This window comes from Siniperca chuatsi, linkage group LG1 (assembly GCF_020085105.1).
Source record: "Siniperca chuatsi isolate FFG_IHB_CAS linkage group LG1, ASM2008510v1, whole genome shotgun sequence".
Classification (NCBI taxonomy): Eukaryota; Metazoa; Chordata; class Actinopteri; order Centrarchiformes; family Sinipercidae; genus Siniperca; species Siniperca chuatsi.
Window position 1 is genome coordinate 22,042,856 of NC_058042.1, and position 27,143 is coordinate 22,069,998.

General features: G+C 38.7%; 3 protein-coding genes across 11 annotated transcripts in view; all 3 read right to left on the reverse strand.

Moving 5' to 3' along the window:
- The window catches only part of LOC122877636 (frizzled-3-like), a 31,102-nt gene extending 27,363 nt beyond the window's left edge, over positions 1–3,739 (reverse strand). For 4 of the 5 annotated variants that reach the window (XM_044199489.1, XM_044199479.1, XM_044199470.1 and 1 more), the window contains exons 1-2: positions 3,583–3,739; positions 1,561–2,517 (exon numbers count right to left, since the gene is read on the reverse strand). In XM_044199489.1, the coding sequence (XP_044055424.1) occupies positions 1,561–1,872 (312 nt within the window). In that variant the 5' untranslated portion in view covers positions 1,873–2,517; positions 3,583–3,739. Of the gene's footprint in view, positions 1–1,560; positions 2,518–3,310; positions 3,547–3,582 lie in introns of those variants that run through there. The other variant, XM_044199460.1, reaches the window with a different exon arrangement.
- A 1,239-nt stretch (positions 3,740–4,978) lies between these two features.
- On the reverse strand, positions 4,979–10,183 carry LOC122877689 (keratinocyte-associated protein 3). The gene is made up of 6 exons (XM_044199583.1): positions 10,013–10,183; positions 8,438–8,622; positions 7,456–7,515; positions 7,147–7,344; positions 6,799–6,933; positions 4,979–6,524 (listed from the first exon to the last, which is right to left on the reverse strand). The coding sequence occupies exons 1-6, from the start codon at positions 10,023–10,025 to the stop codon at positions 6,453–6,455; spliced, it is 663 nt and encodes a 220-aa protein (XP_044055518.1). The 5' UTR covers positions 10,026–10,183; the 3' UTR covers positions 4,979–6,452.
- Positions 10,184–10,351: 168 nt separating this feature from the next.
- On the reverse strand, positions 10,352–26,607 carry LOC122877672 (nuclear receptor-binding protein-like). 5 transcript variants are annotated; one of them, XM_044199533.1, is made up of 18 exons: positions 26,455–26,607; positions 25,515–25,909; positions 24,378–24,500; positions 21,163–21,264; positions 20,912–21,001; positions 20,566–20,606; positions 20,325–20,419; positions 19,718–19,801; positions 19,046–19,104; positions 18,858–18,956; positions 18,576–18,708; positions 18,263–18,353; positions 17,846–17,896; positions 16,790–16,925; positions 16,516–16,569; positions 16,292–16,355; positions 13,135–13,190; positions 10,352–12,687 (listed from the first exon to the last, which is right to left on the reverse strand). In XM_044199533.1, exons 2-18 carry the CDS (start codon positions 25,752–25,754, stop codon positions 12,628–12,630), a joined length of 1,578 nt encoding a protein of 525 aa, XP_044055468.1. In that variant the 5' UTR covers positions 25,755–25,909; positions 26,455–26,607; the 3' UTR covers positions 10,352–12,627. The 5 variants fall into 5 exon arrangements, with proteins under 5 accessions (XP_044055468.1, XP_044055477.1, XP_044055487.1 ...); XM_044199542.1 differs by having other exon boundaries at positions 26,328–26,463; XM_044199552.1 differs by having other exon boundaries at positions 26,323–26,461.
- Between the last annotated feature and the right edge of the window lie 536 nt (positions 26,608–27,143).

Here is a 27,143-nt window from a genome sequence, read left to right on the forward strand (position 1 = left end):
ACATTCATCTGCTTTTCAACAGGGGTAATTTAATATGCCAACTATGAACAGCTGGAGGCAGATTTAATTAAACGGACTGTATTTGTTATCCTTCCCTGTTCCTCAAAGTATAAACCACAGTTTATACATGGTAGCCAAAATATGGGTAAAACTATGCCAATCAGCATGTGGTGTTGGATTGAGCCCCACAGACATCTGGATGGATGGATGAAGACACACAAAAACATGAAAATTAAAATAACTCAACCTGACTTTCCCACCAAAACAGGCAGGCATAAAGATTTTGTCTTTGTGTTTGTTTATTTGGAATAAATTATCTTCTTTTATAGTTATGAAATTACTAGGTAGTCCTACAGTAGTTTAGTACCGTACAACCAACACACCCAAACATGTCCAAATCCCAAATACAGAGCCATACGCAGCCTTTGACACCAACAAATACTTGCTGCAAATGGGTAATTACGGTCTAGTTATTGAGCAACACCTCGCTCTGCAGTCTTTCCTCCTCTCTGAGGAGTAACAAAGCAGTAGGAAAGAGAGGTAACATGATATAGCCTAGATGGATAGTGTGTTGCACTGAGACAGTGTTCAACAGAGCACTTTTCCCCATTTTTTTCTTAAACCCAATGCCCTTAAAATGAAAAAATATTTCTCTGGAAGTACCAGTCACATAATCACCTCATTGCTTTCTGCTTTAAAATGTCTCTTGCTGCTGCTCAGATAGCACCTTATGTCTGTCAGCTACTATTCACATTCAAGGTAGTTCATGAGTGCCTGAGTGAGTACATACACATCTATGTCTACATGGAACAGTAGCATATAGTGAGAAGATGGAGCTGTAACATGAGGAGCGTAGATCAACTTTCACCTTTTCTCAACTGTTTCACTTCTCCTGCTAACTCTTTGATATTCCATGCCTGTGTGAAAGCCACTTCACTCCCAAGTGTGGCTCCATGTATCCAATTTGTTCTACTATAGCCTACAGATTATGCGTTTTGGGGTGATATTTTAAAAAAGCAACCTGTTTCTCGCTCAGTGTAAAAACAATGCCTCTCCATTGTTTCTGTGCAAACCATCTCTGTGTACTCTGAGGAGAGGGGATATGGGTGATTTGCTGGTTGATAGCTTGCATAGTGCTATGTTTGCAGAGGATGTAAAAAATCTCAGTCTATGAATATCTGATATATATGACATGAACTATCATATCTGAGCCATCCTAGCCTGACAATGTCTCTTTACACTGTATGTGAAGTCCTTTTGTCCTTAGCAGGTGACTGACACTACAATGTGACACTCTGTAGACTGTCGTTTTGTAGTTGTTTACAATTTCTGCACCTTGTCACCAAGACAAAGACCTGTGCATTTGCTGCGAGTGGCGACTTAATGTTTGATTCCTGTCAAAATTTTAAAACTCACCACAATAGAGTTCAATGCTTTACAGTGTACTTTTTTTTTTTTTTTTAATTTATTTACAAACAATATGTAATACCACCTTTGCCTCATTCATGGCAGCAGCTATGCTGCCATGAATGCGCAGTCACACACACACAAACAACTTACCTCCATGGCTAGTGCAGCTGTTTGCTGGTCGTAGTGATTCAGTAGATTGGGCATAAAGGTGGTGTTGTAAGGCAGATCCTGGCACATTCTCAGTCTGATGGGCTCACAGCTAAACTCGCTGTGGCTCTCTATGGACTCCATATGAATGGACAGAGCGGGTGTAACCAGGGAGAAGAGGAGTAGGAAGATGGGGATGAGGAGGAAAGAAAAACAGATAGGAACTCGTTGTCTGTAGTAGATTGGTGTAGTTTTTGAAAACCAGTCTTTCATACATCCTCTTCCAACAGGTGGTTGCATCTTAATGTTAGACATTTCTCCACAGTGGCTCAGACTGATGACTTTATAGATAGCCCTGAAGAAATGCAGGAATTGTTTTAAGGCTTCTTAACATCAAAAGCAATTGAGTCCATTTTTAGCATCAGTGGTGGAGGTAAAAGCAAGAAAACCACAAGCCAGGTAGACTCTTTATATGTGAACTGCACATGTGGTGGGGTCCCAATTCATCTGTAGGCCATTAATGGAGCTGCTCTTTGTGTCAGTCTTCGAATTCACCGCCCATTGTAGTATTTGCTTTTCTTGTAGTGTCTCAGAGTGTGCTTTTAAATACACTATCTGAATTGTTCTTCATTTAAAAAAAAAAAAAACCTTATATGGTTTCTCTCCACCTCCCCATAATCCCCTGGTCAAGGACAGATTCCCCTCATTCCATCCTCAAACTGAAAGCCCGTCCCTGAGATAATAGCTTCACCATCAGCCGTCTGCCGGAGGTCTCCTCTGGGTTGCTGTATGTTTCTTCTATCCACTATATTTGTTTTTTGTCTCCTCTCACTCCATTTCCAGTGATGTTTCAAAGAAAGCCGAGCCCACAATATGTCATTTTCCAGAGTGAGATTCCAGATTCCTCTGCGAAACACAAAATCCTGTCTTTCACATTCAACTGCCACCATCAAGCTGGTCCTGCAGGTTTAAACACACAAAGAAGAAAGGCCTAATGGTCAAACAAGCAGCATGGGCTTGCTTAGAATAAAGTTGTACTGTATCTCTTATAGTCTCTGATCAGCCACACCCTTGTCTCTATACAAGTCAGGATTAAAATATGTGATGAAATCTAACATACACCAGCCCATTAGGTGGGCATTTCTGAAAAGGCCATGACAGTGTGTTAGCATACTTTAGAAAAATTGACTTTGAGCAATAAATGGATCTGTAATGTCATATTATCTTCATCTATGAGCGTTGTGTCAGCGGGGTCACGCACAGTTTATGTCGCAGACTACTGAAAACACGTTCAAAGCAAACCACGAGAACTAGGGCAGGTTAAGGTGAACGTTACACCTGCGGATGATCAGACACCCCCCACTCTCATGTTTGTGTGAGGTTGGCCGGGCAACAGTAGCGTTCCCCTGCGATGTTTCACACTCTGCTACTCGGTGTGTTTATGGTTGACTACACAGTAAACTTTAGAAATAAGCTTGGGTAGCATGCTACTGAAATAAAAGAGCAAATAAATGTGTCCATTTATCGAGTTTTAAGTTAGCTACACCTGCGTCAAACTGCTCCCAGTCGACCGTTAGACACGAGCTGACTTGCGCGAAACCCCAACACTGAAAGCTAGCTAGCGTTAACGTTAAATGGATCACGTTAAATTGTACTGAACCTCTATAACGTTACCCAGCCAATGGTTTAAGTCACAGCCCTTAACGTTAGCTCTCTTTTGAGGAGAGCATGGATAGTTTTAAACAGCACAAACCTTTAAAAAAAGGTAGGCTTCAGTGAGGCATCTTCGCTGTATTGAAGCAAGAATCACACACGGTGACACGCCAGGATCTCTCCCAGAGAGCGTATCAATCTTGGGAGCTGTGTGTGTTTGTCACCGCAGTGTCTTCAGCCCAACAGCGCGCTATTTCTGCACATGCGATTCCTATAAAGCATTTATAGTCGAAGTCTGTCTGGCTTGCCGACAAGAGCGAATTAAATGAATCGCATAGTTCCCGTCTAACGTTACAAGTATAACTGCTTTACCTTGTGTGAAGAATAACGAGCGGCTCGGCTCGGCCCGGGCGCTCCTCGGCTCCACCGGCTCCGCTCTCTGCAGTACTTCGTTGTTCCACTGTTTGCAGCTGGTTGCCTGCAGCGTGCAGCCGACACATCGTGCCCGCGGATTCATCGTGACCGCGCAGAGACGCGACAAAATTGGCCACACTGGAGGTTGCATATTGTTGTGGGTTAAAGGGGGTGAGAGTTTATTTGGAAATTATAATTATTATATCCACCTTAATTCGACATTCAAATTTTTTGGGTGTACGTTTACATTTTAAGGCATAAATGAAGCTAAACGCAGCTTGTGTGACCACAGTACATTTTTGTTTCTCACTTGTGCCCCAAGAACTCCCAGGCTCCAGAGCCACTAAGGATTTAGCATCATTCTCAAGGTCACATGAAGGCCATTTTGGGGTTCAGTGGGATCCATGGAACCCCATCTCACATGATAGTGTTGTGTATGTTGCACCAGACAAGACACACAGGGTGAAAACCAATTTAAAAAATACTGTAAAGTGAAAGCAGAGACACTAACTCACTCCCTCAGGGCTAGGTGCAAGGAGGGACTTGTCTTATTGTAACAGATGTGAACTAAAAATATATGATGGAGAGGCTAAACCTAAAGCAGGAAAATATCTACAGGTAACATCAAAAATCTTTATTAATTAAACGTATATACTGCTAAAAAATAATAAAGCAAATAATGAAATGTACAGTACATCCACATTTGTCAATTTTAAAAAAAATCAGGCAATTGATGTTACAAAATACACACCTTTAACACCTGTTAGAGAGTTTACAGCTAGGCTGAATCGGGGGAAAGATGAGTGATGACACTGGTTTGGTCCCACCGGGTTTTTCTGCTCAAGTTATTTCAAGAGCTTAAATTTCTCTTGTTTGGAAACAACAGTGCAACCACCAAAACGTTTTGATTATCCATTCAGCCTGATAAGTGCACTGATAAGTGTCTGCCATCAATTTAAATCAATGCATTTTTAATTTTTATGTCCTATTGACAGTATGTCAATATGAGAAACATTGATGTACATTGGATATATATACTAATTGCCACATTTTATTTTGCTCTGGATCCATTACGTTCAACGACAGAGTCAGAGAGCAGAGAGAGGGAGTCAATTCAATCGATTTCACAAAAATAAGGCTCATTTTATCTCCAATAATCTAAGCAATAATGAATACCCTTTCACAAATTAGTGATTTCCTAATGTTATTTTAGATGGTCGATTATTGAAAATATGTGTAAGTGTGGTAAACTTATAAATGGACTGCATTCTATGTACACCTCAGCTGTGGGAGAACCATTGCTTCACAGGAAACGAAAATGCCAACACATCATTACAATATCACAAAATACAACTTTGCTTGAATTCAGTTTATTTGTCGTGGTACCACAATAATCTTGTCTGTAATACCTTACCACACATCTATACCCTTAACTCATATTCATTTTGTGATTTAAATTAAAAATTCTAATTTCATCATCAACGTCATACTGACTGAGACAGTATCAGTCAACACTATGTCAATATTTATCCCTTACAGCTCCAAGATTAGTACTGCGTGCTATAATTCCCTTCCACCCAATTGAGCACAGCACTAGATTAACCGTTTCATGGCTGATCTGATCTTCTCTGTCGTTGAGATGTGGGGCAGCTGGCCCACATACTGATTTAACCTCTCAGTATGACCCCACTTGACATTGAACCACAGTATACTGTACATACACAAATGCACTCAATCCTTACACAGCCAGGCTGCAGTCCGGATTATTTTCAGTTCAGAGGGTGCATCTTTCCTAAAACATCCTTTTAATATCTCCATGACACTGCGTTTTAGCAATCTGAATTTTAAGTGATGAGACCTATTACAACTCTGGGTCCACACAGAAAAAGATTTACATTTGCTATTTCATTTTTTCCATTCTCTTTTCATTTTATCCCCGTATATATGTCTTACTAGAGGCAGAAGCAACAAAAAAGTATATTGTCAAAGAAAAATAAAAAATAAAAATGAATTAAAAAACAACAACAAATATAAAATGTAGTACAGTTGCTGCATCTGTGGTGTGTTCAACTACTCAATGGTTTACTTACAACATTAAGCCACTGTGGAAACTCTAATGAACACGTCACTAACTGCAGTTGTCCTTATAATTATCTAATAATACAAACTATTTTCAGTGTAATTTAGCATGTCCAATTTCATTTGAAGCCAAATACTGTTTCTACATAGTATTAAAGATAATTTAGTATTTTATAGCAAACAAATTACATGGTGACTCCACATTACAATTTACCAATGTGCATAAGCAGCTAGCATGGAACATAGTTATTTGTGGGCATTAAACTTGTATGTAGGCAAACACTGATGAGTATGGTTGGAATGGATTACAATCTGGACAAACAATAAAATATTAAAAACATTTAGAACGATAAAATACATTTTGCTGAAGTGAGAGTTCATACAAGCAAAAATACACCTTAATTAAGATAAAATAATCTAATCTAAAACATATTTTTGCTAGATATTAAATGTACTTGCTTTATAAACATAGGTTTCTTCATACTGAAAGACATGCTTAGCATGACATAGTTAGTACTACTTAACCCAAACAGTCATGGGTGGATACAGATACAAGATAAACTGTTTGGTTTGTAAATAAAAGAAAATAGAGCCATTTTAAACTGATTTCACTCCTGTTCCACAAGAAAACACTTACCTAGCTGACTGTAGGGCAAAATCTACTAGTCTCAACACAGGTGCAGCAATGCCTTTTGGGATTTAGCTGTGCTTGTCTACACGGAGTGGTGGCCTTAATGCTTTTTGTCCAGTTATGCATCAGGGTTCAAGCGCTGTCCAATCAGGCGTCGGCTGTGGGGAGAGCACTGAGATTCTTCCTCCAACTGGAAGAAAGATTAGAAGGATATGGTCTGTGTTAAGTTAAGGGGGTTTGTATGTTATTTTGACTTAGGAGAACAGAGTATGGCAGACCAAGTGGGAGTACATAAGTCTATCTGTGTTTGAGTTAGACCAAACGTGTGTGTGTGTGTGTGTGTGTGTGTGTGTGCACGTCTGAGTCAGACAGAGATTCAGACAGACACACACCACAGTTACACCCCTCAAGCATACCCACCCGCCCACCCCCACACAAAGACACACACACACACACACACACACCTGCTCTTTGATGTAGCTGTTCCCACAGGGGGCCAGCCCTCTGAGAGCCAATCCAACGATGAAGCACCAGACAGACAGTCCAGCCTCAAACGCTGCCAACACAGCACAAGGGATCCACATCGCCAGGGTGGTGTCCTGAGAGACAGGAAGTGATGGGAACAAAGAAGAAAAAGTGTGAAATAAAGTAACACTACAAGGTTGAACATTTCTCCTGTGATGCCTTTATGGAATTTCATGCCTCAAAAGTTGATGCTTGAATTGTCAGACAAAGAGCAAAATGGGGAGAAACAGAGTGCAAAAGGAAAATTTTAAAGAGCAGGAAATGTTAAGAGGAAAGTTTAGACTCACATAGATTCGAGTTGTATCAAACGGGCATATGGCACTGACAGGTGACCGAGCGTTGATGGGCACTTGTGTGTCATTGCATCCCAGCATCAAACCCTGCCCATTGTGGGCAACAGTGACACTAATAGCCAAGAGGAGCCCAGTGCAGCATGCTGCTGAGAGCAGGGCGTTCAGGGAGGATGCAATTAGAAGTCCTATTTGCTGGAGACACAGAGACAGCATCATATAAAAACAGAAAGGGAGATAGACACAGAATGAATGACTGTGAATGAAGTGACTATATCAGTAGTTGAAAACAAATTAAATTCTTACCAGTTTTAACACATGAAGGTTCCTTGACACCACGATGGCAATAATCCCAGTGGCAATGCTCTGTAAGATTCATGACAAGATGATTGTTTCAGTTTAACATTGCTTTGGCACGGAGTAGGGTTTAAATTATGTGCCACAAGTAGTAATCCTGGCCCCAAGGATGTGAGGCTGCATCTTTCATTCAGGTGTCAGGCTAAGACGACTTCTTTAACTAATGATAGTTCAATTCAATTCAATTGTATTTATTTAGCGCCAATTCATAACAGAAGTTATCTCATTGCACTTTTCCTATAGAGCAGGTCTAGACTGTACTCTTTATAATATTAATTACAGAGACCCAACAAATCCCACCATGAGCAAGCATTTGGCGACAGTGGCAAGGAAAAACTTCCTTTTAAGAGGCAAAAACCTTGGACAGAACCAGACTCAATGGTGGGCGGCCATCTACTGCTGCAGTGTTAGGTCATTGATAGTAAGTGAGAGATCACCAATGGAAAGCAGTAACTGGTCTTTTTGTTCGGTCTGTATTACCTGTAAACCCTGTAATACCCTTTGTAGAATACATTTCAAAGAAATGACATTAACACCATCTCATCGTCAAAAGCTGCCAGTTTATCTGATAACTATCTGAAGCCTGCCCTCGAGCAACTAGTGAGTGGTTTGAAAAACCAGCTCCCTTATAATAATAATAATAGGCAGGTTCAGTCTTGATTGCTGAGAAAAATACACAACACTATACCGAGCTAACAGTGCAAATCACTTTTGATGTTTACTGCAGGTGAATATACAGTATGCGTTGTTCTGATGCACAGAACACAGAAAGTCACAGTAGTGAATTCAACATTGTTATTCATGGTAAAATGTTCTGATAAATATACCAAGATTGCTTTGCTTTTGAAAGTCCTGCAAACCTTAAGCCCCTTGGTGCACACTGCAGATCTGACGCTGAAACAAAGGATGGATGTCTTTACTACTGACTCACCAGCAGGCCAGAGGTGACAGAGATGATGTTGGCTGCAGTGTATTCAGTGGTGATATGCTGGCTGGGTTTGGAAATGTGGCGGAGGACATTGCCATGGACAATAGCTCCAAGGATGAAATTAATATGACCAACCAGGATGAGAGTTAATCCCTTTTTCATCAGCCTCCTTGGCCCTTTGTCCTTATCTGGATGACAGAAATACAAATAATACTTAATAGAGCTTATATCAAAATAACATCTAACATTTCCTGAGTGCAATCTTGAAACTGGTTGGTTAAAAGGGCTATAATTTCTGGGGGTTTTTACTCTCACAACACTACATAATCATTCATTCTGTGTTAAAGCCCAATTGATACTGGATTCTTAACTGATATTGATATTTAAAAGGTTAAAAAGTCCAATAATGATATATCGGATTTGTCCTTTAAGGGATTGTGACCAAGATGTATAATTACAGAAGACGGTGTAGTCCCTCATTCGTCCAGGAGTGTTCTATCGTAGAAAAGGTTTCAGTCGTAGTCATCTGGACACTGTTTTCAACAAACAGTTTTCAACTGTTTTCACAGTGTGAAAACAGTGTCCAGATGACTACGACTGAAACCATAATTACAGAAATTACATTTTACAGTTGAAAAATAAACTTGTCTAGCTAGGCTAATTTATTGTTCTAGCTCTATTCTGTGTGCGTCTCTATTGACAGTGTGTTATTACAGGGCAAATTCTCATCAGCTGAATGATTTCTTTCTGCCTTTGTTATAAAGAACTTTCTATTTACTATATTTATATTTACATACATTTATGTGCATATGTACATTACTTGCACATACTATACTATACATGTTTATCACCAACATCAAAAGGCCTTTATTTTGTGTGGCAAATATACTTCATTCCATTTGTGAATGTGTAATCTAAAATAAGATGAAACTGAATTATTAGACCATTGCAGCTGCATAAGCTATGATTTGCATGTGAAAAGGAAGTCAAATCTTAGGCTGCATGCCCATAAACATTACAAATATACACTTGCAACAAATTCATTAATTATCTTTTACCTTTTAAGTCTTATATATGCAGTATGCTAATCATTACATAGAGGGAACAGGGATAGCATTGGATTCAATCTCTGATTAACACAATTATCAACAGTAGGTCGTTTTTCCTAAAACATTTTACCTTTTATCATTCTACAGTTTACTGCGTAGTGATGGTCAAATGCATTTGCATAGAAAGGCTATAGCCTACTCATACTCACTGTAGGTGACTCCTTGCGTACTGAGTGAGTCAGAGAGAGATGGGAGGAAGCAGTGCGGGTTTAAGTTCTACTTTTAAAACGTTCAGGTTATTGATCGCTTCTCTTGTCAGTCTCTTTAAGTGTTGACAGCTCATTTCCTCTAAGGATAAACCACAGTAATATCATAAAATTGAACCGTATCATTCTACCTACAGGCCTGTGGTCAGTTACACCCGAGGAGGGAAAACTAGCGGCGGACACATATAAGCCAATAACATTACTTACCGAATGCGAGGCATTTTTCAATTACAGCAATAATGTACAATCAGTGAATCACTCACCAAAAGTGCACATCTCTCTGCTGTATCAGACGTTTCCCTTTCAATAAATCAATGTCCGTACTTTTTTCGAGCCACTGCTCAGCAACAACAAAGGCAGAAACTCCAACGTCCCTCTGTCCACTTCCTGTATGACGTCAGGAAACTCACCTTTGGATCACCTGCGGCTTGCTGGACGCTGAGGGACGCAACAGTCATTCCAGATATATTTATGAGGGTCTTTGTTGTATTATTCTCACAAATCCAGTATCAGTCACAGAACCTGAACAATCAGCAAACGGGTCTAACGCACAAAAGCAAAAGCAAATCTTTCTTTTAGACCTGCTAAAAACAACAAAGTGAAGCATTTAACACATTTATTTGAAAGAAGTTACACCTTGCAGATGTTGTCAGTATACAAGTCTCAGAAAAGACACACACATTTACTGACATTCATGTCATATACAAAATATAAGAATATCCAAATATACCCACACATCCTTGAGTGACAGGCTAAAGCTGCCCACCCCAAAGATTATTTAATAACCAGTTTCAACACCACCAATAATTTGGGTGAAAAAGTACATAGAGAGAGTATAAAGCTGCTCTGGTGATCACATTGGTTGGTTTTTACCACTTCTCTATACAAGAAGTAGTACACTTACATTCTCCTAGCTGACTTTAAAAACACATCTTTGGAATATACAATCTTAGCAGTTCACAAACAGACATACACACAGAGGAAAATAAAGTAAACAATACATTAAGGACTACACACATTTTGTATAGCAACACTGCAGATTGGAGCACAATAATAGCCTGAATACATTTAAAAAATACTTCAGTAGAGATCATTGGATTAATATGATCTCACTAGTGAGGTGAGCATTATAACTCAACAACCAGCATCAGAGGAAAGCTCTGTCTTCAAGCTAGTAGTTCAATTAAACTGCTACTGTGATGTGCTATTATGAGACACTTAATCCAAAACTATAATCTCAATAAAATGCCAGAACAAAGTTAATGTATTGTATCCAAAAGTATCTTAACTGTTGTTTTGTTTTTTCTATACATACTGAGAATGTTATATTTTCTTTGCATTCTTACTGTCTGTTTAAGGTCCTATAATTGTATGAGCTTTCAGTCACAGTAGTACCAGGAGTCCACAAAGAGTTCTGAGCCAAAATGTCACAAAAAAGGCCACAGGCAACTTCCTGATCTCACTACAAGTCTGAACAAGACCTGTATGATGTAAAATTGTGTATTCAAGTCTCTGCACTCTGTGAAGGATAATGTCCCAGTTTTATCAAATGGTGATCAAATGAAAACAATAGAAATAGAAACAAGAAAAGTATTGTATTGGCTCAGACTCTCAACAATGTGGTCTCTGTGTGAAATCAGTCAACAAAAGGGTAGTAAGTAAAGAAAAACACATGATATACACTATCTGTAACATAAATAAAACATATGACACTCTCACACAGATGTATCAGGAAAAGACTTAGTCCTCTTTCTACAGTATATGGCAGCGGAGTTCAGTACACAAGACTCACATGCATGAATTTTAAAAGGCAGAGTAGCTTGTGTGAACCCAACAAGCAGCAAATGGTAAAACAATGAATTAAAAAAAAAATACACCTTAGAAATGAGGACTTTAAGGCATGTGCGTAGGCCCAGAATAAGAGTAGAGCAAAATAAAAAAAACACACAAACGGAAATTCAGTAACACAGAGTTCACAGTACCTCAAAGTAACCAGGTATCCATTTTTCCAGAGAGAATTGGCATGATGCCTGCCCAAAATGTGATATGCAGTGGTGCTCATACATTTTGTTATGTATCAAAGGCTTTTTAAAAAATATTACTCATGGGTATTTGTCTATTATAAAGTCAACTGAGAAAGTTGCATCTCTGCCATCCAGTTTTAAAACTATAACATATATTTAACCTGATAGGAGACAGTTTGGTCAAACACATCACAAAAGTCAAAGAGCTGGGAATGTTCTGTCATATGAGGCAAAACAAAAAGGAGCCAAATTTGAGAAATGAGGATCCAGAAAGAATGGCTTGGCTTATTTTGCAAGATTTTCTTTGGGTAGAAATGTATCCATTCATCTCTAGGGAAGCTGTAGTTTTGCTGGTGGTCAACAGGTGTAGATCCAAAGATTAAAATTAGTAGTACAACAGAAGCGAGAGGTGAGTTAAAATGTGGTGTGACTCCAGTGAAGGCCTGATTATGTTTTAGACCATCTCATCCTGACACAAACAGGCCAGGCAATTCATAATATAAACACCTCACACTAAAATACAACTGTGCGCTTGAGAAAAAGTGGGTTTCAATGTAATGTTGAAAGTAATCTAGTCAGTACTCTTCCACACATATGTATGTTTTGACTTTTCAATCAAAATGTGAAATCACTCCAGGTGGCTTCTTTGGAGTCACCTGGACTCAGCTTTATGTTAAAGGTTTCGTGTGCTTTTATGAGGTTTTAATCCCTAATGCAAAGGAGAAACCCTGGTCACATTACCACCTAAGTCTTAGTAGAAAAGATAAAAAACACTAAATACAATCACTGTGTTGAGTAACCAAAAAGAACATTGAGAGAATGTACTTATGAGGAGACAGTCGGGGAAACTGTCACTATTGAAGAGCTTGGCTGAATGTTTCTTCTAGTAGAGAGGCTATTTTGTTTTGGTCCACCTGTGAAGATAACACAAACAATTCAGGACATTACAAAAGATACTACAATCTGTTAAATAGTGGAGATATAACTTATCATTACAGTTAAGACACACTCAGACAAACACACATAAGTCAGTACAACAGACAGGGCATTATACTGAAATCCATTAAGAAGATTACGTCATAAAGTCTACATATACTCTCACCCACAGAGATGAAGTGACTATACAACATTAACGTGGGTACTTGAGTGGGTACAGGAGTACATATGTAGCAGTAAATGTGCATAAAGCTCTTAGAGGGGAAGCTGTGTATGTGTTCAAGGTTATATAGGGGAGTCACGGGTCACGTCACCTTTTATTTCACACAGTTTGGTACAGAAATAACACTCACCTACAGTATCACCCACACGTTTGCCTGCAGCTTTGCATTAGCGCGCACACACACACACACAAAAACACCCACCTCACTGATTAAACCCAGCTCCACCAACTCTCCAGCCAACTCTTGAATATTCTCATCTGAAATACACACCAGCACAGTTAGTAACAGTAATTCATAGACATGTAACCTTCACATAAACTCTACCAGTCACTCACTATCTCCCTTGGAGGAAAAAGGTCAGGCTTAGGGTAAATACCACATTCAGAAAATATGGTCCAAATGCTGCTTTTAACTCCATATGCCACTTAAACACATTAAAAACCACTAAACAGCAGCTACTGATGTTGCTCTTTGCATCCTCTTTGCATTGCCGAACCCATTTTGTTGTTTGGTAGTGCAATTATTTTATTCCTGTGGACATCTAGCAAAGTGTTCATTATGTGATACAGTTAAAAACAACAGAGTCCAGAATGAGATCATCTGGCAGGAAAATGAAAAAGCCAACATGTTTCAACCAGCATGGTCTTCATTAGGGCATGATCTGTGGACATGTTAGCTTTTTAAATATTCCTCTTTAGCCTTGCTGTTAAAGGCTTAACGATTTAATGGACCGCCCTAAGCCCTTTCTGCTTTCCTCAATTTTAGAGTGCCCAGAACTTTGTTTCTGGGCTTATATTTATACTTTTTCCACTGTTGTAACGAAGCCTGTAGTTAAGTGTTTTAACAAAAGTCTGCAGTAAATTTCAGGTAAGACTTCTTTCAAGGCTCAACCTTCAACAATTATACAGGACCAAATCTATCTCGGAAAAGGCAAAGATTAAGATTTCTCCACCAACAGTAGTGTCAGTAATCCATGTTACAATGCCGCTGCACAACTTTTATATACAATAACTCCTGCTCTGACTGTACTATTCCTCTGACTGTTTACATTACATGGAAGAAGCGTAAGAACCCACTAGCTTTGGTGAAAGTATAAGACAGGCTGAGGGAAAGTTAGTACACCAAAAACTGAACTACTAGTGAACTACAAAGGGCATCAACAGAAGTCTAAACAGAATGTATGCAAGGTAGCAGAAAATATGGAAACATAAGGGAAGGCTGGATTTTTACTTGACTAAATCATTTGGAAAATACATTCGGAACAAACCAGCTCAGAATAACTGATGTAAAATGTTCTATAACTTTTGATGCCTACTTTCTCCTGAAAACTTTAAGATACATCTACACAACCCTCCTTTCAATCCCTGACATGTTTAAAATAAATAAATAAATAAAAGGGATAGTATTTAATTAAAAGTGTTTTTACTATTATTTTTGTTACCACCCGAAACTGAGACATTCTTCTGTGCCTAGTGAGCAGAGGAGTTGTCATGGTTTACTGATTTTTAATAACCAAGCTGTCAATTTACAACTTCATCAGGAATGTTGCCGGGACAAGACAAACAAGTGGAGGAGATGGATCATCCAACAACTTTGACATTAAGAAAAGAAAAGAAAACAGCAGCCCACAGCTATATGACGAGGGGAATGATATTGGAGCTGAGGGAGAGGCTTCCTTGCTTGTTTGAGTCTTGTGGTCTCAAATAATATCATCTAAATAAATTACTATTTAGTTTTGAATTGTGAAGGCATTGAAGTATGGTGTAGTAGAGGCACACTAAAGGCCAAGGGGGTGAAATTTAAGTGGCTGAGTTAGCTAGTGTGACTTTGGACTTTGATGTGTTGATAAGGAAAGCTTTAAAGAATATCCCCTGATATCAGCAGGAGAGACTGTTTACAACGAGGAAAGGGTGTGTCTACAAGACAGACCAGTGTGTATGGGTGTGCATGGATGTGAAGTTATAGTATGTGCGTAAGTGGTATTAGGGTGTGAGTGTGCAAGAGAAGACATGATGTGAGAAACAGTGGGTTAGAGAAAGAGCAGAAGCGATATAGTCAAGTAAATGTGTGTGAGAGAAAGAGTGTGGGAAAGAGTGTATGAGTGTGTGTGTGTGCGTGCACACATGTGAATGAGAGACAGGGAGATGAAAGCCTGGGAAGACATGGTCAGATCTTGACAGAGGAGGTGACAGCTGTCAGCTGCAGCCTTTCACAGGCCACGCATTCCCCACACGCCTGCAACATTATACATGCCTACCATACCTGTGTGTGCATGTGCACATTGGATCATACTGCCTACATTATTCTGACCATTGCAACAGTTGTGTTGTGTGTTCTTTTCCAATTTGCCTTCCTATGGTCTAAACCATACAACCATTCAACCATGCATGGCATTGAGAAGAAAATCCTCAATTTCAAATAAATCAGAAATTGTCAGGGAGAATTGTTATTGTTTTCCAAGAGAATGTTTTAAAAAGATTTCATGCCTATTGGGGATTTAAAAAGCCATTATGGCCATAAAAAAAAAAGAATACAATCCAAATAAATTTGTCCATAATAGAGGTGCAAGGTTTACATGACACATGAGCGACAGTCAGTCTCCCTGCCTAAAATAATCTTGCATACTGTATATTGTGACGCCATCTGAGTTTCGTGCTCTCTCTGGAATCTCACTCTCACTTTCCTACATGCCTCAGTGCACGCATATTCATACAGACATAACTTTATCATCACTTCTTGTATAATGTAATTTTGCCATTAACCCTAAAACCAAGCTGTAAACCTAAACCATCCAGATGGACAAAATGACCGTACTTCATAAAAACCTTTTTACTCAAAAGGTGTAGGAAGGTTTTCACATGATTAGAAAACAATACACATGCATAAACATGTGTCAATCCCTCCCCAATGCCATAAGGCAAATACTATATGCTTTCTAGTATTTGATACATACAGAAGTGCTTGTATGGGGACAAAACTAGATGACACATACACTCACTCACACACACACGCCTCTAATCCTTTTATCTTCCCTTAATCTCACCTCCACAGGACACACCTTCAACAATATCAAATGATCATCTAATTGCAGGAGCCATTGTAATATTGACTGGTTGGAAATGTCAAAGGTTGTTCCCTGTTATTTAAAAATATTCTCCCCTATTTTGTTTTAGCACCCAAATCAACCACCCAGCTCACTTTTGATGTAATGAAACTTGACTGTGAACTCAACACATCACTAGCGAGAGAGCTAGGTGGAAATTTTAGGATGTGGGCACACTATAACAAAATTAGTGACTGTATCTTTAAGCTCATAGAGTGATTACGTGTCAGTGCATGATAAAAGAGGTGGTCTTACTTGGTAACATGTCACAGCTTAGATGTCTATTTAGTTTATCCTCCAGTTTCAGCAGTAATGTTAGCTAAAACGAGAAAAACAGACAACAAATTATGATTTTTAGGAAATAACAAATCGTTGGAATAATATGTTTTTGGTCAGTGAGGGAAACCTATATTTTGCATTTTGAATTAGTTAAACAATAAAAGATCAACCTACAGTATAAATATTATTACATGACTTACATGATACTTTGCTCCCTCCTCGATATTTTCAACGTTACACTGCATATGAATGACCTGCAGAAGAAGTATGGAAATCGAAATGTGAATGGTTCTCAACTAGTGTTGGTACAATTTCAGAGCAGTACTTTACTCCAGCAAATGCACAGTATATATATTGATTCAGTGACTTCTCATGAAAATGAAGAAATGTTAGCATCAGGATGATTACTTGTGAAGTGTCATCATTATGATTGTATCTTCCTTTGTAATATGCAGTATAATCTGTTGTACACACCCGCCGTGTCTCGAGCTCTGCAGGTTCGGGGGTGGGGGATTTAACCAAGGGGATAACAATGGGAGATTTAACAGTCTCCTGTTGGGGCTGCTGAGGACAGGGCAGCCCGAACGCTGTCATTGGATAAATACCGTTCCTGATCCAGGGAGGGAGAGACAAAGAAAGGGAGAAGTGGAGAAAACGTGATAGAAAGAGGGAATGAAAGAGAGGGGAGAGAGGAGTTGGAAAAAAATGGGAGTGGGAGTTATATAAATTAATACAAAAAAGATAAAAACGTTTGTGGTAGGGAAAGTAAGAAATTAAAGTAGAAATGAAAGAGAGGAGGTGGAAAATGAGAGAAAATTGACATTTTTAAACAAAATCTCCATTTTGAAACTAAAACATAGATTAGAAAACAAACCATGTAACAAAATATTTTAAATAAAACAGTCTTTTTTTCTCTTTCCATATAGTTGAAACCTTAATTCATAATGACTTTTTATTTTACAATTTAATTACAAATGTGTACCACAAAAGTACGACATTAGTCAATAACTATCCAAAAAAACAATCAAAAAACAAACAAACAAGGAATTCCTTTATATGTATCAAAATCTTGGGTCTATCTGTGGCCAATTCAGTTCTTTGGCCATAATTTCATATTAGACACACAGAGAAGTCCCAAATATGACAGTGGATAACAGCGGACATTCTGCTTTAAATTCTGAGTGTGAGGAGGAAAAATATGGAGCAGAGAAGGAGACTAGGAGAACTTGATGGACTGGCAGCAGCATGGCCAGAAAGCATGTGAAACTAAATCTTCTTTTTAATGCAATTAATTTAGTTAAACCACAAAACCAGTTAAACATCCAGGATTTATGTTTTAGGAGGGCATTATCCCATATTTACTGTAGCTGATATCATATTTTAAAAGATGATGGAAGCTGCACCACAATAGTCAGATAGTCCAATACTGCCCCCATGTGGCCAGATAGTGTTGTACCTTTTAGGCTTAAAGAAATTGAGAGTACAACAGAGCTTGCTCATACTCTTGCTGTTCACTGCTTTGTTTCTTACCTCACATCCTCCAGGAACTTATCGAGCTCCAAGGCAGGAAACTGTGAAAGTCTACAGACAAAAAGGAATAAAATAAGATTCTACAGTTTGAGGTCTTTAAACCACAGAATTTAAAATAAGATAATATAATGTTTCCTACAAAGCAAATCGTTGAGGATTTACATACACAAGTAATGAAAAACACAACGTACAACACATAACAACTGATGATATTAGGTTTTATTAGAACATACGTTCTTGTACTAAACATATTAAGAATTAAAGAGTAACATAAATGCTGTTGTTGCTATTAAAACAAATACCTCTTGAATGCAAAAATTATTACAATATTTCTGTATCTGTTGTTACTGTATTGTTATTGTATCTGAACGACTACTGACTGCCACTAAAATGTGGATACCAGCTTCTGGCCCTTACTTGAGCTGAACGTCTTCTTTCGTCTCAGCGATGACCAGGTTGGGGTCCAGGTTCTTGGTAATCTCCTCCAGGGCATTTTCAGGAATCATGTCTGGACAATTATAAACAGTAAGACAGATTAGGTTGTACTGGTTGTTAGGATAAATCCCTTTATTATAGGTTCAGCAGTTTTAATTCTAGCTGAAGTTACTTATTTGGTCAGTCTTCTTATTAACCATTTCATCCTGATACAACTTTATTTCTGTTAAAAGCAAATCAAATCTACTGTAATTCTGTGTCGTAGTATTTTTGTATGTGTATGTTAAAGACTCACGTTGGTGACTGACAATACAATGTGCAGCCAGCAGTTTTAGCAGCGGTACTTCAAACAGAGCCTGGTTAAACAGCAGCTCTCGGGCTGTAGGCCTTGTACTGGGATCACACTCGAGGCACTTCTGGATGAACTCCTACAAAAACACATCTGGGTCAACGTCTTGTGTACACAAATGGGACTTTCAAAGACACACACACAAACACACACACAAAGCTTAATCTGCTGTGATCTTTCAAGATACTCATGGGCATGCAAACACATACTCCACTCTCTTTATCTCACCCTCTGCAGTGGGTCCTCCAGTAACTGTATGGCATTGTTAATGGCCTCCTGAGAAACATAAGAGGACTCTCCATTCCCCTGGATTTCCAAGAGTGCCATCTGCAACACACCCACCAAAACACACGTTAACACATTGCTTTGGGAAAGGGCTCAGGCCACTCTATCATGTATTATGGGTCCCATCTCACCTCTAGGGCACACATGCCAAATGAATAGATGTCTACAGCCGTGGTGACATCATCAACAGCTACAATGAGAGAGAGAGAGTATAAAGGGAAAAAAGTACAGATATTATATCATAGTTTAGTCATTACTTTAGATCTTGACCTAGTTATTAAACCAAAAATTCACACAAGTCTGATCTGGTGGCTTCTTCATGTTTAGTCTGTAATCTCAAAGCAACAAAATCTATTTAGGGCTGCGTATCAAACCGAAGTACTTTTTGAATACAGACCAAGATGTGTCCTTAGCATCAGGTAGCTTCACCTGCCAAGTTTCAAAAGTTTGCATCAAATGCTTGGTCAGATTCTTAGTCTTGTTTACTTATTCTTTGATAAAATATTTTCTGATTTAAATCAATTTTAGATTATTTTATTTAGGCAAAGCTCTTGTAGAGTTGATTTTGTTAAGACCACATTCAACACTGCACTGAAGAGTCTGCCATTTTATATTAAATAAAAAATGGCTTCAGAGAAAAAGATATTCAACATATTTATCAAACTAAGTAATTGGAAAAAATGTACTATCTTATGACATCTTTCCAATATATCTGCATCATCCGGTTTACTCTGGAGGTCAGGAAACTGTCAATATCAGAAACAACAGAAATAACTATAGTGTCATTTTGGTGTCATGTCTACCTCCATATTCTGGGGCAAAGAAGTGCAAGTTCTTCTGTTCCTCATGACACGTCTTCACATGGTTGTTGATGGTGTCTGGGGCAACTAGAGATGAGACAGGAGGAGAGAATATGGAGGATATATAGAAGCAGGATGGAGAACATTGAGAGAAGTGAGTGTGAAGCAGTAAGAAGGAATATACAGACCAAAGAAGTTGAGAAAGACAAGAAAGACAGTGTGTGATAGAGGGAGGAACAAGAGGTGGGATATATCAATATTACCTTTAGATTCTGTAAACCATAGTGTGGGCTGTTGAGAGTTTGGAAACTGTTCTTTAGCAGATGGGGAGTGCGAAAGATGTAACAAAGTGGAGAGAAGCTTTTGTGGCTGAACTTGAGTCATTGCAGTATGTGGTTTTCTAAACCACATTATACACCACCTTTGTTCACATCTTATACAATATGCAGGATTATTTATATATTTACTAGAGAAAAGGGTTATTGCCACCATTTTTGTCACATGAGAAGTCTTGATTGTGCCTGGTGAGACTGTTACATTTTATTTGACTCCATCGACGCTCCAGCTCCACTACCTAACCCTCTAGGATGAAACCTGTGTAACTCTATACCTGATCCGATCTTGATGAGCCCGTTGTGTTGGATGAAGATAGTGTCACAGGTCAGGTTGCCATGGATGATGGGAGGGTCACATGAGTGGAGATAACTGTAGTACAGAAAAAAACAAACAAAAAAACCCATCCACAAATACAAACTACATGAGAAAGGAATTGGATTGTTTTCCATGTGAGTGCATTTTTCTGTGAGTGACCATATTGAATTTAACATAATGTCTAAAAAGGGGAAACCAACCTGAGAGCAGACAGGATCTGTGTGCACCATCTCTTCCAAGCCTGTTGGACCATACACCTTATCAGAGCGTTTACTAGCTGGTTTCCAATATGGAGTAACTATGACTTGCAAAATGTGATTTAACTTTGGTCAGAACTGGTACACAGCATATTTGCAAATCCTTTCTTTTGCAGCCAAATGCCAATTGATGTGTTTATGAGATTATTGGTCCTTGCTTTGGAAAGCCCCTCCTATTCATGCTGTGATAAAGAGGCTGCCACTTTTCACAAGATATGTAGGTCATGTTCGGCAAGATTTTCATATAGCATTATTCTATAAGATAAATCTACATACAATCAGTTATTACCTTTTCATTCATGGTTTTGTGATTCTTCTTTGTCTTCTTTAGAAACTGCTTCAAGCTTCCTGATGACATATATTCAGTAATGAAAATCACCTGAGGGAGAGGAAGAAATTAAGGGAAACCCTAGTGGGTGGACATCATTCAAATATAAATAAAAAAGACACAAATAAAAATTATGAGACAGACAAAAGATTCAATAACAAGCCTTTGTTTCCAATTTTAAGGCTACCAGTTTTGGCAGGTCTGAGACTCACCCTGGCCCGGTTCTCCTTCGTGTCAGCCCAGTACTTGTGAAACTTGACAATATTTGCATGTTCCAAATGGATCAGGTTATCAAATACTGCCTTCACTTTCTCCTAAACACACAGGGAAAATAAAATATAAGTAGGGTGCATGCAGCGCCCGGCAGCAGTAGTGTCATGGTGTTTATTTGATTCATGTTTGTTTTATAGTTTGTATTGCGCTTTGTTCAAGTTGATTATATTTCTCAACTCGTTTTTGCCTTTCACTCTCTGTAACAATCGTAAAAATCATGTTACAAACCACTAACATGGTGTGGCTCACACTGGCGTTGCTGCTGTCAGCGTCCTACCTGGTTGAAGGATGGCACGTAGACCCTCCACCTAACAAGATTCAATACACTAGGTACTTTCTGCTTGGATTTAACAACCCCACAAGTACCAGACTACCTTCAGACTTCCCTAACCTGGAGGAGTTTGACCATGGCTATGGCAATACCAGCGCGCCTCTAAGTAAAGTGAGGAAACGGGGCAGGAGAGGAGGAATCTGGGAACGGGCGAGACGGCAACCCTTGTCCCGTATTCCCATGTCTTCTATCATACTGGCCAACGCCAGCATGGCGGATCACAACTGTGTACATCTTATTCCAACGTATCGCACGTGCCTACAGAGGGGGAAAGTTCTCACCAGAAAGGATGAACACACAGATGTTGTCAGCTCATGGATATCATACTGCGAGGACACCGTTTTTCATGACAAGGTAGTTAAGATCTACCCCAATAGCAAACCCTGGGTGAGCAAACATTTTAAATTCTTATTGAACAAGAAAAAATGTGCTTTTAAACTGGGCAATCTCTCTGAACTAAACTCTGTACAAAAGGAGATTAAACATGAAATAAAGAGGGCCAAATTGTGTTACAAACAAAAGGTTGAAAGCAAAATGAGCAATAACAAATTAGGCTCAGCTTGGGGCAGTGTCAGAACCATTGTCGGGGTAAAGGACAATGCAAAGGGTAGTTTTAGAAAGCTTCACATCAGACATAGCACTGGCACAGCAGTTCAACAAGTTTTATCCAAGATTTGATATCCACGACTAGCAAAGAAACTGCACAATCCCTGGCCCTGACAACATTGGCAGCTGTATGCTGATCCACTGTGCTGATCAATTAGGCTCTATTTTTTATTATATTTTTAATCTGTCAGTGATTCTGTCAACAGAGAGTTCCTAATTTATGTAAATAATCTACAATAGTTCCCATTGCCAAACATAGCCACCCCAAAACTCTGAATGACTACAGACCGGTGGGCCTGACCTCATTAGTTATCATGAACTGATAAAAAAAACAAAAAAAAAAACAACTACTGGACAGGACTGAACATCTCCTTGACTCTCTACAATTTGCATATCGAATCAACATGGGGGTGCAGGATGCTACTATAACTCTACTCAACTTCATATACAAGCACTTAGTGGGTAGTAACATTCTGTTGAATGTTTGTAGTTGTACTAACATGATAAAACCTTGTTTTCCTGTCTCTGTACAACTGAAGTGTACTGTATGTTCTTATCTTTCTGTTAACCTGCCAGGGGGTCTGCAGATGGAAATTAGCCTTAGGCTATAATCTGGCATATTTACATTTGTGTAAATGTTCATTAATATGCATTGTTCCCCCCTTTCTTTAAATAAATAAATAAATAAAAGTAAAAACCATGCTAGATTGTTGTTTGTGGACTTTTCATCTGCTTTCAACACCATACAGTCCCACCTGCTGGGGCAGAAGCTCACAGAGCGCTTTGAGTTGGACTTTAACATTGTGGGCTGGATTTTGGACTTCCTCACTAACAGGACCCAGAGAGTGAGAGTAAATTAACATCTCTCTGGGCTGTCAACTCATCAACTGGCTCCCCCAAAGGCTGCGTCCTCTCTCCTCTCTTATATATTATGTACAACACTGACTGTTGTAGTTAGTTTACAGTTATAGTGAGCCTGCTGAACACACTGAAATGTCTCATGGTTCTTTTTAACCTATTTTTTGAATTGGTGTAAAGACGGCTTTTTAGAATTGAATGTGACAAAAACCAAGGACATGTGCATTAATTTCAGACGTCACCACCCAACTCCCGCAAACACTATAATTAATGCACATGTTGTTGAGATGTTGAGTCCTACAAGTATTTAGGGATCATAATTGATAATAAGATGATCTTTGATAGGAATACAGATATGCAGAGTAAGAAAAGCCAGTAGCGTCTTTTTTGTCTGAGAAAGCTAGCCAAGTTCCAGGTTGACAGATCCCTGATGACATTGTTTTATGTCTTTTATTGAGTCAGTTTTCACTTTTTCATTCATCTGCTGGTATCCATCCCTCAACCTCAAACAGAAAAACTCATTAACAAGGGTCATGAAAGTCAGTAGCAAAAGTACTGGCAGCCACTCATCAGAAAAGTCTATCTGAACTGTACAACAAACAGAAGGTTAAAGGTTAAAGGAGGTAGAATCCATAATATCTCACAGTACACACCCCCTGCACAAGACATTACTTCGGGCTTTTTCCACAATTTTTTTTTAAATTTTATAGACTAAACGATTCATCAATTGATCAAGAAAATAATTGGCAGATTAATCGATAAGACACCAGTAAACTGTACACAGATTATCATGTTAACAAACCTGGACAGTCTATAAGAGGCGATGATTTTTCTTTTTATATTTTCCACAGAAGGTAGAAATGTTTTCCTTTGAAGTAACTTGACACTTATATATTTTAAAGAAGCTTATAAAATGCCAACAACAATACATCACTGACTGCCCAAACTTATGAGCCTTAAAATATGTCAATATTGTTTTTCATTAAATTTACATAAGGGACTTGTAAGGTAGTAAAGCACTTAAATTTCATCCTCACCACTATAACTTGTTTTTGTACGCTATAGTAAAGGAAGAAGTTTTACCCAATTCATCTTTATAATTGTTTATCCTGTCTATGTGCATGAACTACTAAAAATATATTAAAATAAGACAACAGTGTTTTTTTCCCCTTTTTTACACTTTGCCGTGAAAAAAACACATCTTAAATGAGTTGACAGAGAAAATGTTTTGTTTACTGTCCCAATCTATATTTAATTAACTATACAGTTACATCTCAAATCAAGACTATATGACAATCATAATCTCAAAAGCGACTATCTTAAACAGTTTTAATCCTACTCTGTAACACTGGGCCTCACCTCCAGAAGTTTGAAGTTCTTTCGCTCTGAGATCATGACTTCATTCCAAACTACCTCTACCCCTTCCTCTGTGTCCATGGCCAAGTACGCAGCATCTATCCCTGGGACATTACGCTGATTCACCTGCAGTAGAAGTGAACAGAAAATAGCTTATGAGATAATATATTTTAATAGTGAAATGAAATACAAGACACAAAAACATATCACATAAGAATAAACAGAAAAACTGTAATAGCATACATTCACTGCCATCCTCCTACTCCTGTTTCAGCTAATGCTGTCTTTTCATCATTTTATTGTGGCCATTTTGCCTTTGATTCTGACTTTCCTTCAATAGTTAATTTCCACCTCTTTCTTTTCTATCATTTGTTTTGGGTTTTTTAAGTGCATACTATATGCTAACCATACCTTCTGCGTATTATTACTGAACAATGACAAGCTGCTTGATTTAGAAAATAACTCCCATCATATAAAGTTTTGAAAAACTACTTAAGGATTTAAGCTACCATCCACTTAAGACCAATTGTGAGGAGCAATGCCTTTTTTTGCCCATACTAAAATCTATTGATAGGATGATACACTGGCTAGTTTGAGGGCAGTGTTGCCTTGATGATACTTAATAGTTATGACATATGAAGAGACTCTTCCCAATAACATGAAAAAGGGGAATATTGACAAAAACAAATATCATTATAGTTTGACTCAGTATCTTGATAAATGACAAAATGTTGCATGTGACTAATTACACTTTCATATCAAATGTATTCTAAACTAGAAGGAAGTGATGTGATGTGGGAGAAAAAAAAACATTACCTATCAAAATGGCCCAACAGGTAAAGACACTGTTCATTTTATGCAAATAAAAAAGTTAGAGTTCAGAATATTTATTTGATTTTGTGTCATTTAAATGTAATGCAGTCTTTAACAGTAGAAAAGGATCTACATTGCAACATTACTGCATTCATCAATGCAGTCAACTGAGCTTTATGACTCAAACTCAAGGGTCAAAAGTCACTTTGAATTTTGATTGATGCAGAGCAATGTGGTTTGTCTCATTATAACTTTTAACTTAACAATGGTTTGAGCAGTTAATTTTGTCCCTCATTTTCACTTGATACCATCAAAGCCCCCCCCTACCTCCTCTCTGCGTTTCTGCCAGCGGCCACAGGGACTCTCTTCCAGGATTTCTGACTCATCTTCACTCTCATCCTCATCCTCCGTTGCTGTGGTGGCGGGAGGCTGTATGGAGGCCACAGGCGAAGACATAGATACTCCACCTTGTACCTGTTGAGTATTACTGGACATGTGTCCTGTTGTGACCTCTGGCTTGTGTTCCTCTGTACCTGTAGCTCCTTTCGCCTGTGGATCCGACATCATGACACAACGTGTATGCTTGCGGGCTTTCCTGCCCTAGGCTCCAGTTCCTGGGCTGCAACAGGTGATAGGAAGCCTCTTTCTCGCTTTCTCCTCGCTCTGTTAGCGCTGGTCACACATCCATTTTCTTCTCTGGCCTGGCTTTCAGCAAGGTAGCGCTGAAGCAGGGAGGAGTGTAAACAAATGACACATGTAGAGAGGCGGGGGGATCAGAGGACTACTATTACCTTAGGCAGTAGCATTACAAGGATCATCTTTTCTAACGTTGAGTCGTACTTTCCCACTTAGGTTAGTTAAATGTTAACTACTGATCGACGGACTTATATCGCATGCTCTATTGGTAGCTTGGACTCAGAGGCAAAGAAACATTACTGTTACAGCATCAGTCACTCAAACTAACTGGCTGTCGTAGCTAACGTTACCTTAGTTGTTGAAGGCTGTTGCTAATGTTCAACGTTAGCTTAGAGAAGTGCTGCCTCCCACTCCTTGCTAACTTTCCCCCAGCTAACAAGCTAACAGAAGGTAAATAAACAAATAACTAACATAAAGTTAAGTAGCAATATATACAAACCTTACAGTGGAACAGAGAGCTACCACCAAATAAATTGCATTGCGTTACATACTGATGAAAACGCAGTAAAAAGAGACGCTTTTATACAAAAAGGCTAGTTCGTCATAAAATATGTTGTGGGGTTTCAAGTACCTTTCTCTTAGCAGAAGTGGGAGGGGCGGTGCCCCGCTTGGGGAGCGCTTGTTTGCGCGCAGAAAACGCAGTGGTGTAGCGTTACTACTAGACTAGTAAAATAAGTAGAATACATGTGTGTAATGTGGTTTGAATGACAAATATTACATTCAGTACAACGTTAAAAACTACCCTATACTAGCAAGATTTTTTTTCTATTTAACTAATGTTATAACTGTGTGGCGTATTCCGTGGAGTCCATATAACGCCCCACAACGTATTGTGTGTTTGTTTTAGCTCCAGCACAGCACCGTTAAAACACCAGTGATGAAGAATTGTCGCTTCTTCAGATACAACTATTCAATCATTTATACTAAATAAAGACTTCAAACAACCCGCATTTTGGTCAACATGTGTTGTATCGTTTTTGAGCACTATAAAACTCCACGAAGAGAATAGAGGATATTTTTTAAAGCATAGTTGCCGTCTCAGTGTTCATATTATAAAATCAAGCGCACTCAAATTTGGTTCTGATGGTGCGCAGCTCAAAGAACAATCAAGATAGTTCACATCCTTAATGCTAGTTTGGAAGGAACGGTTCGCCAAAGGGCCTACAGCTATGTAAAAAAAGTGTCCGTATCTCACATAACGATTTCAGTAACTCACTAAACCCATTCATTTTATGCTGTTTTGCTATATTAAATATATAT

Coding starts and splice junctions, on each gene's coding strand:
- LOC122877672 (XM_044199533.1), bottom strand. CDS start 25,754: ATGATGTCGGATCCACAGGCGAAAGGAGCTACAGGTACAGAGGAACAC. Junction 18,957..19,045: donor TTGGCATGTGTGCCCTAGAG/GTGAGATGGGAC, acceptor GGTGTGTTGCAG/ATGGCACTCTTGGAAATCCA. Junction 13,191..16,291: donor AAGCTGTGACATGTTACCAA/GTAAGACCACCT, acceptor TGTGTATTTCAG/ATGAGAATATTCAAGAGTTG.
- LOC122877689 (XM_044199583.1), bottom strand. Junction 7,516..8,437: donor CTGTCACCTCTGGCCTGCTG/GTGAGTCAGTAG, acceptor TGAATCTTACAG/AGCATTGCCACTGGGATTAT. Junction 7,345..7,455: donor ACCTTCATGTGTTAAAACTG/GTAAGAATTTAA, acceptor CTGTGTCTCCAG/CAAATAGGACTTCTAATTGC.